The sequence below is a fragment of the Eucyclogobius newberryi genome, unplaced genomic scaffold (assembly GCF_026437365.1).
Source record: "Eucyclogobius newberryi isolate DKJ021-1_F unplaced genomic scaffold, fEucNew1.0.hap1 SCAF_14, whole genome shotgun sequence".
Lineage (NCBI taxonomy): Eukaryota > Metazoa > Chordata > Actinopteri > Gobiiformes > Gobiidae > Eucyclogobius > Eucyclogobius newberryi.
In genome coordinates, this window is record NW_027315768.1 from 23,809,121 (window position 1) to 23,826,404 (window position 17,284).

At 42.5% G+C, this 17,284-nt stretch overlaps 1 protein-coding gene across 3 annotated transcripts in view; it reads left to right on the forward strand.

Moving 5' to 3' along the window:
• LOC140359862 (receptor tyrosine-protein kinase erbB-4-like) overlaps positions 1 to 17,284 on the forward strand; it is a 338,304-nt gene that overhangs the window by 243,551 nt on the left and 77,469 nt on the right. For all 3 annotated transcript variants that reach the window (XM_072445068.1, XM_072445070.1, XM_072445069.1), the window contains exon 5: positions 11,954 to 12,019. In XM_072445068.1, coding sequence (XP_072301169.1) covers positions 11,954 to 12,019 — 66 coding nt within the window. The remainder of the gene's footprint in view (positions 1 to 11,953; positions 12,020 to 17,284) is intronic.

The following is a 17,284-nucleotide window of genomic DNA, read 5'->3' on the forward strand; positions in this document are numbered from 1 at the left end:
TCATGGAATTTATGGGCAAAACATTCCATGCAACGAAACATTGAGAAATGAAGGACTCTCCACCTTTAAAGTGAGATTTCATATTTACTCATTCTGCCAATTAATTATTCATACAAACTAATACAGCAACAGGATTTTGGCCTGTTTTTTTAATTTATTAGACACGACTAACTCACTCTGAATTGAGCTCCACACAATATTTCGACGAAAGCTGTCGAGAAAGATGTAACATCATGACAAATATTTGTATCTGATTCTGGTCAGCAGAACTGCAGAACAAGCCGAGAAATCAAACTGTTTCTAGACTTCTTCCCCATCCTCAAATACACTAAGTGTGTCTATGTGCATGTTTTAAAAAACAAATGAGTCCATAAATCTGCTAGAATAAGCCTTGTCTGTCGGCGTCGCCATGTTTGTTTAGTTCATCCTTTTGACTTGCCCAAACTACAACGCTGCGCTGTGATTGGTCTGTCTCAAGCTCTCAAGCTGCCGGGCTCAAACCGAACAGCGCGCGCCGGACCAGAGGGATTCTTAAGAGTTTATGAAAGAAATATTGTGAGAATTCATTTGACTAGCCAGGTTAAGACAGGACAGTATAGCCGTAGAATGGGTGTGAGAGCAGGGAAGACATTCAGCAAAGTGTCGAAGCCGAGAATCAAACTCACAATTCTGTGGCCGGCTGCACAGAGCCTGGCAAAGTGCTGCTACTTAGACCAATCAACCACTGGGCAGCACTTTTTATTTTATAACCAACATTATGCATATCAACCAGCAACCAAGGCGTAAGTATTCTCTACACATAAATGAGGACAATGCCTAAATATTCCATCCATCCATCCATCTTCTGCCGCTTTATCCGGGGCCGGGTCGCGGGGGCAGCAGTCTGAGCAGGGACTCCCAGACTTCCTTCTCCCCAGACACTTCCTATAACTCCTCCGGGGGGATCCCGAGGCGTTCCCAGGCCAGCCGAGAGACATAGTCTCTCCAGCGTGTCCTGGGTCTTCCCGACGGAGGCGCCCAGGAGGCATCCGGAACAGATGCCCGAGCCACCTCAGCTGGCTCCTCTCGACGTGGAGGAGCAGCGGCTCTACTCCGAGCTCCCCCCGTGTGGCCGAGCTCCTCACCTTATCTCTAAGGGAGCGCCCAGCCACACGGCGGAGGAAACTCATTTCGACCGCTTGTATCCGCGATCTTGTTCTTTCGGTCACTACCCAAAGCTCATGACCATAGGTGAGGGTAGGAACGTAGACCGACCGGTAAATAGAGAGCTTTGCCTTTGGGCTCAGCTCACAACGGTCCGATGCAACGACTGCATCACTTCAGCCGCTGCACCGATCCGCCTGTCGATCTCACGCTCCATCCTTCCCTCACTCGTGAACAAGACCCCGAGATACTTGAACTCCTCCACTTGGGGCAAGGACACCCCACCCACCTGGAGAGGGCAAGCCACCTTTTTCCGGTCGAGAACCATGGCCTCGGATTTGGAGGTGCTGATTCTCATCCCAGCCGCTTCACACTCGGCTGCAAACCGTCCCAGTGCATGTTGCAGGTCCGGGTTTGATGGAGCCATCAGGACAACATCGTCTGCAAACAGCAGAGATGAGATCCTGTGGTCCCCAAACCGGACACCCTCCGACCCCTGACTGCGCCTAGAAATTCTGTCCATAAAAATTATGAACAGAACCGGTGACACAGGGCAGCCCTGGCGGAGTCCAACATGCACTGGGAACAGGTCTGACTTACTGCCGGCAATGCAAACACAGCTCCTGCTCCGGTCATACAGGGACCGGACAGCCCTGAGCAAAGGGCCCCGGACCCCGTACTCCCGGAGCACCCCCCAAAGGACACCCCGAGGGACACGGTCGAAAGCCTTCTCCAGATCCACAAAGCACATGTGGACTGGTTGGGCAAACTCCCATGAGCCCTCGAGCACCCGATATAGAGCTGGTCCAGTGTTGTGTGGAACACACCCTCCGGTCCCCCTTCTTGAACAGAGGGACCACCACCCCGGTCTGCCAGTCCAGAGGCACGGTCCCCGAACGCCACGCGATGTTGCAGAGACGTGTCAACCAAGACAGTCCTACAAAATCCAGATGCTTTAGGTACTCAGGGCGGATCTCATCCACCCGGAGCCCTGCCACCGAGGAGTTTGGAGTTTGCGAACAACCTCAGTGACTTCAGCTTGGGTGATGGATGAGCCAGCCTCCGAGTCCCCGGTCTCTACTTCCTCTTCGGAAGACGTGACTGAGGGATTAAGGAGATCCTCAAAGTATTCCTTCCACCGTCCGACGACATCCCCAGTCGAGGTCAGCAGGCCTCCACCCGCCCCGTAAACGGTGTTGGTGAGACACTGCTTCCCCCTCCTGAGGCGCCGGACGGTTTGCCAGAATTTCTTTGGTGCCGACCGATAGTCCTCCTCCATGGCCTCCCCGAACTCCTCCCAGGCCCGGGTTTTTGCCTCTGCGACAGCACGAGCCGCGGCTCGCTTGGCCTGCCGATACCCGTCGATGACCTCCGGAGACCTACAAGCCAGGGTGGCCTGATAGGCCTCCTTCTTCTGTCTGACGGCATCCCTTACTTCCGGTGGCCACCACCGGGTTCGGGGGTTGCCGCCACGACAGGCACCGGAGAACTTGCGACCACAATTCCGAGCAGCTGCATCAACAATGGAGGCGGAGAACATGGTCCACTCGGACTCAATGTCCCCAACCTCCCCCGGGACATGGGAGAAGCTCTCCCGGAGGTGCGAGTTGAATACCCTACTGACAGAGGGCTCCACTAGACGTTCCCAACAGACCCTCACAATGCGCTTGGGTCTTCCAAGTCTGTCCGGCTTCCTCCTCCGCCAGCGGATCCAACTCACCACCAGGTGGTGATCGGTTGACAACTCTGCCCCTCTCTTCACCCAAGTGTCCAAGACACGCGGCCGGAGGTCTGATGACACGACAACAAAGTCGATCATTGACCTCCGGCCTAGGGTGTCCTGGTGCCATGTGCACTGATGGACACCCTTGTGCTTGAACATGGTGTTCGTTATGGACAATCCGTGGCTAGCACAGAAGTCCAATAACTGAACACCGCTCGGGTTCAGATCGGGGAAGCCGTTCTTCCCGATCACCCCTCCCCAGGTGTCACTGTCATTGCCCACGTGGGCGTTGAAGTCCCCCAGTAGAACAACGGAGTCCCCGGTCGGTGCACTGTCCAGTACCCCTCCCAAGGACTCCAAGAAGGCCGGGTACACTGCACTGCTGTTCGGCCCGTAGGCCGCCACAACAGTGAGAGACCTGTCCCCCACCCGAAGGCGGAGGGACGCGACCCTCTCGTTCACCGGGGTAAACTCCCACACGTGGCGGCTGAGCTGAGGGGCTATAAGCAAGCCCACACCAGCCCGCCGCCTCTACCCGCGGGCAACACCAGAGAAGTGGAGCGTCCAGCCCCTCTCGAGGAGATGGGTTCCAGAGCCCAAACTGTGCGTGGAGGTGAGGCCGACTATATCTAGTCGGTATCGCTCAACCTCCCGCACAAGCTCAGGCTCTTTCCCCCCCAGCGAGGTGACATTCCATGTCCCCAGAGTTAGTCTCTGTGTCTGGAGATCTGGTCGCCGAGGCCCCTGCCGTCGACTGCCGCCCAGATCTCTCTGCACCGGCCCCTTATGGATCCTCCTGCGGGTGGTGGGCCCACGGGAGGGCGGCCCCACGTCGCTCTTTCGGGCTGTGCCCGGCCGGGCCCCGTGGGGTAAGACCCGGCCACCAGGCGCTCGCCATGGAGCACCCATCCCAGGCCTGGCTCCAGGATGGGGCCCCGGTGATGCCGATCCGGGCGACGCAAACTGCCTTGTTCTTGTTGTCATCATAGAGGGCTTCTGAACCAATCTTTGTCTGACCCGTCACCTAGGACCTGTTTGCCTTGGGAGACCCTACCAGGGGCATGAAGCCCCCGACAACATAGCTCCCGGGATCATTCGGGCACTCAAACCCCTCCACCACGTTAAGGTGTCGGTTCAAGGAGAGGGCCTAAATATTCCAAATTGTATTTGTATTGTTTTTTGTTTGCCTAAATATTCCAAACAATACAATACAGATGACTTATTGACCCAGTTCTGTCGCTGGCACACTTAACACAACATCTGGACTCCCATTGTCCAGAGCATGTTAATGAAGCTCTGAGCCGCGGCAGAGGGGCCTTTAAGTGACACGTACATACAGTATTCATCAGGGAGTTCATCTGACACCTCCTCATCCTGCATTTCAAAGACTGTCTTAACGAGGGGTGTCAAACATCCGGCCCGCGGGATGTTTGACACCCCTCGTTCATAAAATCGTAGTTACTTCCGTAACCGTTGGTAGCGCTAAAACTACACGTCCCACAATGCCGCTGGTCGCCGCCCCTCCCCCGCGCAGCTTTTCACTACCCTGTGTACTGCGGAGAGACACGCGTTTGCGCACTTTACAGCATTTACGCACCTCAGAGCAGAGGTCTGAGCGAGGACAGAGACGTGTGGTTTGGGAAACACGTGGAAGAAAGAAAGAAGACTTTTGTGGATGTTAGAGTTGTGCTAAAAGTGGAGCTAACAACAAGAAAACAAACTTCTGTGATGATGCTCTGTGAGGAAAACATCCAAACCTCTACAAACCTGAACAGATCAGGAGCCACAGGTAAAAACACAGGTCAGAATGTAATAAAGTATAAACATGACATCACACTAATGTGACTGTGACACAAACACTGACCACAATTGAGTCACTACATGAATCATTTGTCACTAAGATCAGCTTAAACTATGAAAATATCGAGCGATATTGAGTTTGAGCAGAAACATGTCTGTGATATCAACATTTCACATCAGAAATCACATCAAAAGTCCATGTTCCTGTTCCTGCTGCTGCATGAATATGGACTCAGTCTTTCACCTGCTGCACATTTGTGCATCAGTCTCCACAACTATTACTAGACTGTAAAAAAGCTATTTATTTCTTATATTTTTTTTATCGTTTTGTTTTGTACATAATATTTGGCCCACAATTTGACAAAAGAGTTTGGTTTGATGGAAACTGTGGCTCATGCACTTATTCTATATTTTCAAGACCAGAGGCGTAACTTAAAGGTTGAATGGACGATTTTTTTGGCCCAAATCTAAGTCTTATTTCCTCGTGGCGTGGACTTCCCATTAGTCCTGCCACGTATCAATCCTAAAACGCACCTACCGCTCACTTGCAGCCGCGTCAGGCTCGTCCCCACGTTTCCGCGTGTCTAAGCGCATTGATCTATCATAATATAGTTCCCTCAGTGTACGGGGCAAAATGAAGACGGAGAAAGACAGTTCGAGATGACTCAGAAGTGGACTGAAATCTACGGGAGACGCGATGCGCTCCGTCGCGCTAATAAACAAACGCACGTGTGTGTTGTATCAGTCCACACGGGGGAGTGGCATGTGCACTTCCGCCTGAGTTCTCAAATCGCCGAAAAATCGTCCATTGCGCCTTTAACCTCCTTAAACGCTCCACGTGTGTTTGTATTTAGTGGTTTGTCAGTTCAGGTGTACAGAGAACTACACAGATGTGGAAATGTTAGAAAATTTAAAAGGTTTTTTAGATCTTGAGAAGTTTATTTTGTTAAGTCAAATACAATATTTTTTAGTTCCAAATACCTATTTAACAATATTTAACAATAGACTAAATGTTTATCTCTGTAGATCAACTCTGAAGTTGTGATGACATAAACTGAAGCACAGTGTTGGTGAAATTACACTTGTTTTTCTTAATACATTTCAGTTTATGAAAACAAACGTGTTTGTAATTTATTTTAATTGATTCAGTAATTGCTTCAAAAACAGCGTAGGCTATATAAAACTATTTATTTCTTATTTTATGTTTTTGTTTTATGTGTTACGTTATGTTTGGCCTGCGACCCAGCCCAAAATGAGTTTGACACCCCTGGTCTTAACCCACAAACTCACTCGCCTTTAGCTCTCGTTTCACATTTACGTCGGCAGTTGCTGTTGCTGTTTCTTGAGGCTCTCATTGTTATTGACACTGGTTTTCAGATTTTGGAAAGGGCGCCCCTAGTGGTACACAGGCTCTTTTGTAGATGTCGAAAACTTTTTATTTAGCTTTAGTTATGTTTTGATAATTTGAGTGTGTAGATCATTGCTTAATCTCGATTTAGTCCCAGGTCTAAACTTGAAAATATACTTCTTTCTTCTAGGTCAGTCCTTTCTAAAGGTTCGATCTGATTCTTTTCATGTTAGTTTAGTTTTTACTTAGTTATGATTGAGTTTACAGACAGCTGCCATACAGCCCCAGTATCACAAACACCATAAGCATGACTGCAAATGTTTTATTATGAAGTAAATGCACATGAACAGAGAAGCACACGAAGAAGACCTTGCCTCAAGATCAGACAATCTGGCTGTGCCCCTCTTGACCCACCTCCAGGCATATTTTTGATTTCCCATTGCAAAGAAATTATGCATTTATGAATAAGATCTATAGGAGCGCACACAGTCAGACTCAGGGTCACATTTTCCATTCAATACCCAAGTGTATGTCTGTTGTGATCAGAGTGACGCATTAGATGACTCAAATTACTTTTTTAGAGTAACAAGGAACGTAACGCGCTACTTTGGTGCACGACCAGTAATCAAAGCAGTAATGCTTGAGTTTTGATTCATCTATTTGGCGGTTGTGAGCACATTGTGACTCTTGTCCTCATGCTAAAGTGAAATAAACCTTCAGGTGCATGTTTTAAAAGCTTCTTACATGTTCTGTCCACATAACAGCTGTAAATAAGAGTGTTATTATTATTTTCTCTGTTTTTATTATTATACTTCTGTGCCTAATCTGTGTTTCCACATTGTGGGACAAATAAAGATGATCTTATTCAGTCCAACGCATTTACTTTGCTTGTTTTTATAAAAAAAATATTGTAATGATTATGTTACTGTGCTCAGCAATGCAAAAGGATTGTCGGCAAATGATAGAGGTTATACAATATAGTAAGAGTACTCTAACGTGTTACTTTTATAACACAGTTGTAAAGTAAAGTAACAGGTTAGTTTTCAGGGCAGTAACGAGGTAACTTAACAAGTTACTTTTAAAAGTAAAGCTACCCAACCCTGACTGGTCTGTTTTGTATAGATAAAATAGAAATTCATACTGATCCGGCCTTCATTTTTAAAAACAAGTTTATTCTTTTATTAAGAACAATAATTGCCTGTAACTATGTTCAACCTCTTTTGGAAAATAACAGAAAATAGTGTGTATTTTACCCCATGAGAGCTCTGAGGAGCTGAGACATACACAAACAGTCCACCCATGCAAACAAATCTACAAATTCTGTTCAAAGAAAAGTTTACACAGATATTCTATCACCACCTGTGCAAAATGTATCTTTTTTGCAATAAAAACATTCATAAAGTTTGTCGGGGAAATATTACATTAAATTCCATTGTTCTTCTCGATTATGTAATGACATGTCTACCAAACTAACAGCACTCAAATGGATTTGATGAGGAATGTTTGGCTTCATCAATTTTAAGCAAGTCGTGTACTGCCAAAAGATCAAGAGGTCTGTAATCTGTAATCCAGCATTAACACCATAACTTGAATTTGATTCTTAATTTGTAAATGACAGATTTATGCCATCTTTGTTGTGCCATTTTTGTGCCTTTGTCCAATCATAGGATTATTTCAAAAAGCAATTTATTCCCTTGTACGCTTAATCTATTTTTATTGCTTTATGTGAATATGTAATATTAAGATTGGGTTTAGGGAAGACACTACCAATAAACGCTCAAATATTGCAGATATAAACACATTTCTACAGATTGTTGCCTTTAAATATATTGGAAAAACAGAGGCTGAGGTAAAAGTGTTTTTTCATGGCTGATTATAATACCTAGATAGTAGAATCCAGAAATAACAATGGTCGATAAACTTTAAAATTGATGAGCCAATATTTTGGGCTGATTTTGATAATTTTCTAAAATATAACTTTTCTGTGAAATATAGGCTATTTAATCTATTACTTAATTCATTTAACGTCATCTTTATTAAGGATACAAGTGCAGACAGATGCCTAAGGGCAAAAAAATATATATATATTTTTTTATATATTACTTGGCATGTTTGGCGGGCCGAATTCTAAAAAACAAACGGGCCGTATGTGGCCCACGGGCCGCAGTTTGCCCACCCCTGCTCTAGACCATTGTGCTCCGTCTGCTTCTAATTCTAAAGCAATTTTATCACTCACAAACCCGAAGTTACGACGCTGCTCTGCTAGTTGTTGCTAGCTTTCCCGAAATGACAAAACTCCTCTTTGGTCCCTTGAAATCACAAGGAATGAGGAAGCTTGGAATGCGTTGGAAAAATTAGGAATACCTTTTGACCGCTACAAACCGTTTAAAATGAATTAGTTCTATTTTGTCCTCATTTTTACAAAAGCAAAAATCAAGTACAGCCACTTGAAAACTTGAAAAAACTGTTATTTTCGAAGTCACAAATACAGTTAAGAAATGTTGCAACGTTAGACACTTTCCCCCGTTCACCTGTTATACCCTGTCTTTAGTGTCCCATAAAAGAATATGAGCAGTGAACGGAGGCGGCCCCGGTTTAGCTCGGGTCAGCCACTATTTATTAGTTGAGACGGATGAGGAGTCCTTGGCCACTAAATAAAAAACCCTCTATGACTTCGCTTCACAACTGGCTGCACTTGGAGAGACAGCACTGAGATAGAAGTAAGTTGTGCCCCGTCGGACAAGCTCTTCTAACTGTGTGACATTTATATTATTATCTCGTTTGTACGCTCAGTCAAGGTTCCCGACCCCACTCTAAGCCCCGCCCAACGTGGTAGCGCTCGTGCAACTCACTCCGGTGGAGGCGATGGGGTGGAAAAGGCCAGATGGACACTTAAAGAGTGATACGAGATGAACTAATACAACTGTATGAAAACTATGAATACAAATCTCACAAAGCTGTTTTTGAGTGCTTTTCATGAGCTGATGTTTCGTAGAAGCGCTCACGGGAACAGGGCTGCAAAACACTGAGCACAGAAAACTGCAGAGGCGTGTCACAAGTTCTCTTTTTTTGCCATTTCCTCTTTTTTTCATTATAAGAAACATGGGAAAGACAAAACCAAATGGAAATACAATAGCCCCAAGACTAAACTAGAAAATTAAATGTGCCATGTGTCCAGTGTCAGGGAAATATGGTCATGTTTATGTTCAAAGTCAAATGAAATGATTACGTTTTGTAAATGTCTAAGGCTATTTCAGTCCAGTTCTTGACAGGATGATTTATGTGAATTTACATCTTGTTGAAGAGTTGTCATTTAACACATTTAGTTGCTAACTGATCTTATTGTGTCATGGAATCAGACAAACACCGATGCTATTCCGTAACACATCGAGAACACAATTCAACTTAGAATATGAAACGACACAGAAATATCAGACATTTGTATGGCAAGCTTGGGAGAAAACGCGGGGACTGATCACGCAAGCTGTTGTAAGCAGCCTGCGTGATACTCCTGCGTCTCACCCCGTTTTTTCCCATGCTGGTTGGTTTTATTAGATATTCTGGAATAGGCGGGTCACATTTCTCATTGGTCAGCCTCACATCAAGGCACTTGGTATTTTTCCTAGAGACCAAGCCTTGGGTAAACATTACCCGAACTCCTCTGGGCTGTCACACCCCCTGGGGAAACATCCTTTGGCCCATCTTTACGACCCCTTCACAAATTCAGTTTGTCACACACCCGTTCTTCTCTTAGACTAATGATGCAGATAAAATATCACTATTATGCAGATAAAATACATCACAGAAATATAATCATATATTCACATTTTATCACATCTTGTTTGTTTGTTTTTAGACCTGCTTTTCCTTCATTTTCAGTTCTGCCAAAATATTTCCTGGATACTTTGGTTCTAAAGCCAGATATGAATTTGTGAAATAAAAATACTTTAATGATTTTTATTTTTTCAATTTTCCAGTGTTCCTAATATGTTTGCCGTGTGTCTGGACGCTAATAGCTCCGTGTGGAGAGACTGATGGACAGAGGACAGCACTTCTCCAGCTCACTTGCCTCACAGTCAATTACAGACAGTCAATTAAGTCCTCCAAATATAAAAAAAGGCCGAGGCAACAGCGAAGAGGCAATGATTTTCTCCTTTGATGCATTTACCCTAACCTGCTCAAAGCTGGATCCATGCTGTGCTCTTATGGAAATGGATAGATATGATCCTATTTCTTGAAAACAAGTGTTTGCCGCTGAATCATTTATGGTTTTGACAAAGGAACAGCCTGTACCTGAGAAGAGGGGATAGTATTCATCCAGAGTCCAGAGGTTCTGTAACACTGGTGAGAGGTGTGGCATTGACTGCTTACGTATTGATAATCGACACAATTGTGATGTGTATTATAAGCATATTTACAACCATTACCTAGAATAATCATGATTACTTTAGTCATAATTGTAATCAATCATTTTTCTGCCCCTATTGGCTATAAGATTAAAGTAAAACATTTTTCTTTCTGCTAATCTACACATCTAAATGAGTATTTAACTTATTATTTCTTTTGAGTTATTTGAAGAAAACGTGGTCTTATTTACTGACCTAACTTGACCTGTAGTTCTCTAATTACAGACATTTGGTTTGTCTGACTGCAGATAAAGTGACATTGAGGGTTTTTTTGTGACAGTGACAAGTTTAAAGCAGGTGAAATAATAACAGCAGCACATCATCTGTATGTTAGCATCGCTAACACTGCTATTTGCTCCAGGACAAAGTTAATGAGGACAATAAGTCCACATTCCTCTGTCCTCTGTGTGGATACAGCGTGGAGTTAGTTTAGGAGAGTTTTACAGCATTTTGCACTAAATCTGCCTTTCAAATGAGTGACAAAACAGTCTGCAGAGGACTTTTGAAAGAAGCTATAACACAGCGTTGTTGCTTGCACTGATGAATATTGAATATTGAATATTGAATACTGAATACTTGCGACTTTTCTGGAAACTTAAATGTGAACAAAATAAAGCCTCACATAAGTCCTGGCTAGACAGCTTCCTGTTGGTCACTGATGTGCCAGGACACACAGCATCAGTCTGTCCTGCAGCCACGCCCCCTCAGAGAGGAGGCAGAGGCGTTATCGCTCTCATGAATTATTCATCACCATCAAATTATTTTACCTTATCAAAAATCACCTTCTTTAGCCTATACTGATTTCTAGTATATATTTAAAACTATAAAGATAAGTAGATAATTTTTTTGTCCATAACCAGGAAAAGGCCAAAAAATCATAATCATCATAATAGCCTCAAAAGAGCAGTTAAAACGATCAAATACTGACATTTCTATTCCTCTATTTAATAGATAGATATTTTAAACAATATAGTTTAGTTTTTGAATTTTTTTTGAAAGACTCCAAGGAGACCAGCTCCTTCAACTTCAAGTCATTTAAGGAGCAAAACACCTCGAATGAATATGAACAGGGATTGTGTTCTACCAGTATCTGTTCCATGGAGTAAATTATGACTAAACATCCAAACCCTTACAATTTCTCCATGAATTGATTAGAATGATGAATTACATCTAAGACATCACTAACATGAACATGCTAAAAGCTATAAAAATAGTATGAGAGCCATAGACAATTTCAGAATTATTAATACATATTCTGTTATATAATTATCGACCCACTCAGCTACTGAAGTACGTGCATATTTTACACACCACTATTACCATAATTACCAGGCACTCACAGCCGGCCCCCAGACCCCCTCTTATGAGCCACAGGTCTGGAACAACACTTAAAGTAAACCTGTTTATCTTCTATAGGAAATGACACATACTCTCACGCAGTAGAGCTGGACCATGTCTTGTCTAGTACATGCTGTACTTTGAGTGTTCTGTATGTATTCATAGCTGACAATAATGTTTCTGTGTGTTTTGCAGGTCAGAAGTGTCATCGCTCCTGTAATGGTCGCTGTTGGGGGCCCGGAGAGAACCAGTGCCAAAGCTGTGAGTATTGACTTTGTGATGTCACAGTGCATTTTAAAGGGTTTCAAATTATCTGTAAAGTAGTCGTAGTGGTGATCATAGTTGCAGCCATAGTCGCAGTCGCAGTCGTTGTCATTACAGTAGAAGTCGTCGTGTTGAGAAGTAACTAAATATATGTAAAAAGTTTCCGTCTCTGTCATTGATCAAAACATGCAAAACTAACTTTGAAACAAACAAAGCTGTTTAATCCTTATTTTTACATCATTACATAATGCATTTTCAAGTAAAAGTATTCAAAGTATTCAGAATACAGTACTCAGATTGGGCCATGTTATAGTTACGTTAACAAATAGATTTTAAGGCATTATTCAGTACTGGTATTCTGAAAATTAATTAATTGTCATAGTTGTCTGGTAGTAGTTGTAGCAGTAATTGTACTTGTGGTAGTAGTAGTAGCTGTAACACATTACACCGTAGTGTCAGAATTAGGGCTGCAGTATATACCAAAATCCAACCGAAATCACCAAACCGCAACAACTGCAATGATTTGAGTAACATATCCTAGTTTAGGCCTCCACTTACATGTTCTAAAATGTACTGTGTTTTTCTTCTAATCTCAAATGTCAATGTCCCTGGACCTGCTTAAAATGTAAACTTTGAACAGAATCCTACTATTGAAACACAAATCCAATCGTAAGGACAATGCTATCAGAAAAAAATGCCATCAAATCAGAATACATTTAAATTAACAGCAAGTTTAGCATTTCAAAATCTCCATAGGTTTGTGCGAACTAAAAAAGATTTGTGAAGTGACGACGTCATCTCTTTAACAGGAGAAATCACTATAAAAGACATTGTGAGCACAGAGTAGTTCTAACACCAGTCGCCCCGCTGAGCCTCCCTCACTGTCGCTAAGGACGTCCTGAACCACTGAGGCTATAATAGTTTACTACAGTCCAGTACTTCCAGTACTACAGTCCAGTACTACAGTCCAGTACTTCCAGTACTACAGTCCAGTTCCAGTACTACAGTCCAGTACTACAGTCCAGTACTACAGTCCAGTACTACAGTCCAGTACTTCCAGTACTACAGTCCAGTACTACAGTCCAGTACTTCCAGTACTACAGTCCAGTTCCAGTACTACAGTCCAGTACTACAGTCCAGTACTACAGTCCAGTACTACAGTCCAGTACTTCCAGTACTACAGTCCAGTACTAAAGTCCAGTACTACAGTCCAGTACTTCCAGTACTACAGTCCAGTACTACAGTCCAGTACTTCCAGTACTACAGTCCAGTTCCAGTACTACAGTCCAGTACTACAGTCCAGTACTACAGTCCAGTACTACAGTCCAGTACTTCCAGTACTACAGTCCAGTACTACAGTCCAGTACTACAGTCCAGTACTTCCAGTACTACAGTCCAGTACTACAGTCCAGTACTTCCAGTACTACAGTCCAGTTCCAGTACTACAGTCCAGTACTACAGTCCAGTACTACAGTCCAGTACTACAGTCCAGTACTTCCAGTACTACAGTCCAGTACTTCCAGTACTACAGTCCAGTACTACAGTCCAGTACTACAGTCCAGTACTACAGTCCAGTACTACAGTCCAGTACTTCCAGTACTACAGTCCAGTACTTCCAGTACTACAGTCCAGTACTACAATCCAGTACTTCCAGTACTACAGTCCAGTACTTCCAGTACTACAGTCCAGTACTACAGTCCAGTACTACAGTCCAGTACTACAGTCCAGTACTACAGTCCAGTACTTCCAGTACTACAGTCCAGTACTACAGTCCAGTACTACAGTCCAGTAGTACAGTCCAGTAGTACAGTCCAGTAGTCCAGTACTACAGTCCAGTAGTACAGTCCAGTAGTACAGTCCAGTAGTCCAGTCCTACAGTCCAGTCCTACAGTCCAGTACTACAGTCCAGTACTACAGTCCAGTAGTACAGTCCAGTAGTACAGTCCAGTAGTACAGTCCAGTACTACAGTCCAGCAGCAGGGGGTCGTCCAGGCCATTTCCCTCTGTGGTCATCCTCACCGGGGCCATCACTCCCACTAGCTTTGAGACATTTATATCACTACAGCTTTATTCAACAATATACTACAGACTTTTACACATGCGATTGTTTATTTACACTCCTTTTATTCACACTCCATTATATAGTATTGTGTCATTAACTTCAGTCCTTTTGCAATCTGTCAATCTGCTGCTAAATTCATGAACACAATATAATGATGTAAATGCAATATAAATATAATATTAGTCATGAGAAGAAAATGTGTACTTTTTATTTTCTATAAATGTGTTGGCACTTATTTTATTACATAATTTATACATGTACAAAACCCAATAAGCCACCAAGTAAATAAATAGACAAACGGTAATTAAACAAACAGGACAGTTAACTATGCTTTTTTTAATTCATTTTTCAAAATAAAAACAAACTCAGTCTGTAACTTTATCCAAATTTACAATGTTACTTATAGGTACGGACAACACACAGTGGTTGTAGTTGGGCATCAATTAAAACAACATTACAGCTTCATATCATACAGGCATTTCCCGTATATTACAGTAATAATTAATTACAGTGCTCTGTTTGCTTTGTAACATCTTCGCACCATATTGAGAAAATATGGAGGATTCAAACAGCAAAGCCAAACACATTCAAATCAAATATTAAAAATGCATTTCCCTGTTGTCAGCGGTGTAGCAGCCACTGAGCCAGACAAAGCCCAGGTGCAGGCAGACATTTTATTCTCTCTAATTAAGACAACATTAAGTGCAGCCTTTTATTGAGAACACTTAATTACTTACATAATAAAATCTATCTCCAACTTTTGTCTTGCCTGTAACTCAGCCAGCAACAAAACACTGCCTGTTTTAGTGTCTGGATGCGGCGCCAGTTGCATAAAGAGTAGGTAGAAGCAAGAAAATATGGGTAAATGTACGTGTGGATTGTGCATATCATTGTAGTATAGTATCACTACCACTGAGAGGGGAAGAAAATAACATAATTACATTTTGTCTGTAGATATTTTCACCACAATGTCGGGATCTGTTTGAATTCGACAAAAGGGTTTAAACAATAGGGTCTGATATTTCTGCAATGCGCCATAAAAACTGCTAATGTAACAGGTAATGTATGCAGTAAGTTGATGTTGAAATACTATGTCATCACAGTGTAAAGCTACTTTGCCTTATTACGTATTTAAATCTATCTTACTCGTTCCTAGAGCTTACATAAACGCTTTGGCGCTTGTTTTGGACGTGTGAATGGCTTTAGAACATCTTTTTCGGAAGGGAAAGTGAAGCAGAAGTGGAACGCCAAAAGCGCAGTCAATCCTAGTGACACTTGCGGCTAATACTTCAGAGTTTGAGATGGATGAAATACTCACGTATCTGTAGGGCCAGGCAACTGATATTTAGGAGAGATCTAGATTAAATTGTGTCTAATCATCAATAGAAAAGTGGGTTAAAATAGTAGTATAAACAATAGTAATAGTAAAAACAGGTGATACATAGAACCGAAAATGAAAAAATGTAATAAATAGATTTTTCAAATTGCCCTGATTTTGTAATATAGTGCAGCTTAAAAAAAAACAACAACACTACATTTACTAATTTGGTAAAATAAAGTTGAGCTCTCCAGTTTAAGGAGCTAGTGCTAGCATCCATGTTATACACTTTGACAAACACAATTTGAGAATGTTTTTCAGCATACTACTTAAAGCTAACTCAATGTCTATGTATCAACTTGCTTCTATTCTTCCTGTGACTGATGCCTCTTTCCGTACTCCGTTCAAATACAAGCCTGTGGGCATATTGTATCAGATCAATTCCCTTTGTGTTTCCCTCCACGGTCCCGTTTGCTTTTATTTATTTCATTGGTAAGTGGAAATTTAAAGGCAAATTGATCAAAGGTATTGCATGTGTCTCAAGACAAGGCCATTTGACAAAATGTTTGAGTGAACCAGGCTGGGGCATGCTTAATGGTACTGCAATGGTACGTTAGGCAGAAATTTGGTGCTTGCGTGTTTGAATGTCGAGCCGTTGAATCCATCATCGTGATAGTACCTCATCACAGCAGCGCCCGAATGCAAAACCACACAATTTAATGTATGCAGTGCATACACAGAAGAGCAACTATGAGCTCTATGTGTTTTTACTCCCTGTATGTTATGTCACAAATTACAGGTGATTGATTATGCACTGAGTTTCAAATGTTCTTATTTCAATGTATTTCTATGATTTATTGATTATGCTTGATGAAAGAATACACACTGCAGGGAATGAATTACATGATTGTCAACAGTACTTGACGCCACAGGCACATTTCCATCCATTGTCTCTTCATAAAAGGGTTGTGCATTTGTCTGTCTTGAGATGTAATAATTCCAGATTGTTGATTTTCTAACATTATGGTGTAATCTTCTTTATGTGCTTGTTTGAAGTTGACATTTTTTGGCCCATAGGTTTTATTCAACAGGATAGTGTAGTGTGAAATTTGACTGAGACTGTCGAGCGCCAAACGCACTGCAGTGTCAAAAGATGCATTGAGGCAGACAGGAGGAAGAAAGGCTGAGTAAATAAAGAAATAGATATTATTAACAGGGAATAACAAACATGCAACTATAATTTAATGCTGCAGTTATGTTTCTGGCTGAGGTTTCTGCCACTTCAGTGTCTCCATGAATGTTGTAATGTTAGCCTGGAAGCCACAGCCCTCTCATATGCACCTCATATTCACCTCATATTCACCTCATATTCACCTCATATTCACCTCATATTCACCTCATATTCACCTCATATTCACCTCATATTCACCTCATATTCACCTCATATTCACCTCATATTCACCTCATATTCAACTCATGTTCATGGGTTTCAGGACAATGATTTCAAGGATTATCTTTCAAATGATGTCATATTTTGATATGAAGGACCGTTGCCATGCCAAATCCTTCAAATCAGGAAGGAACGCCTGAAACCCATAAATAGGTGGTTCACCTGCTTTTGCAGAAGTGATGTTCCATTTAAAAAGATACAAGAGTCAAATTTCACTCAGATCATATTTTGCATATTAACAGCAACTGTGCCAAGTTTAAAGCAAATCCAAGAAGCTTACGTTGAATTATTTTCCTGAAATCTGTAACTTTTCCACAGAATGATCCCATAGGCTTTTTGTGGACAAATGAATGAGAATTGTCAGTTTGGGTGTTTATTAAATCTGCTATAGCAGGTGAACCGCTTGAGAGACAAAACTTATTGAGCTCAATT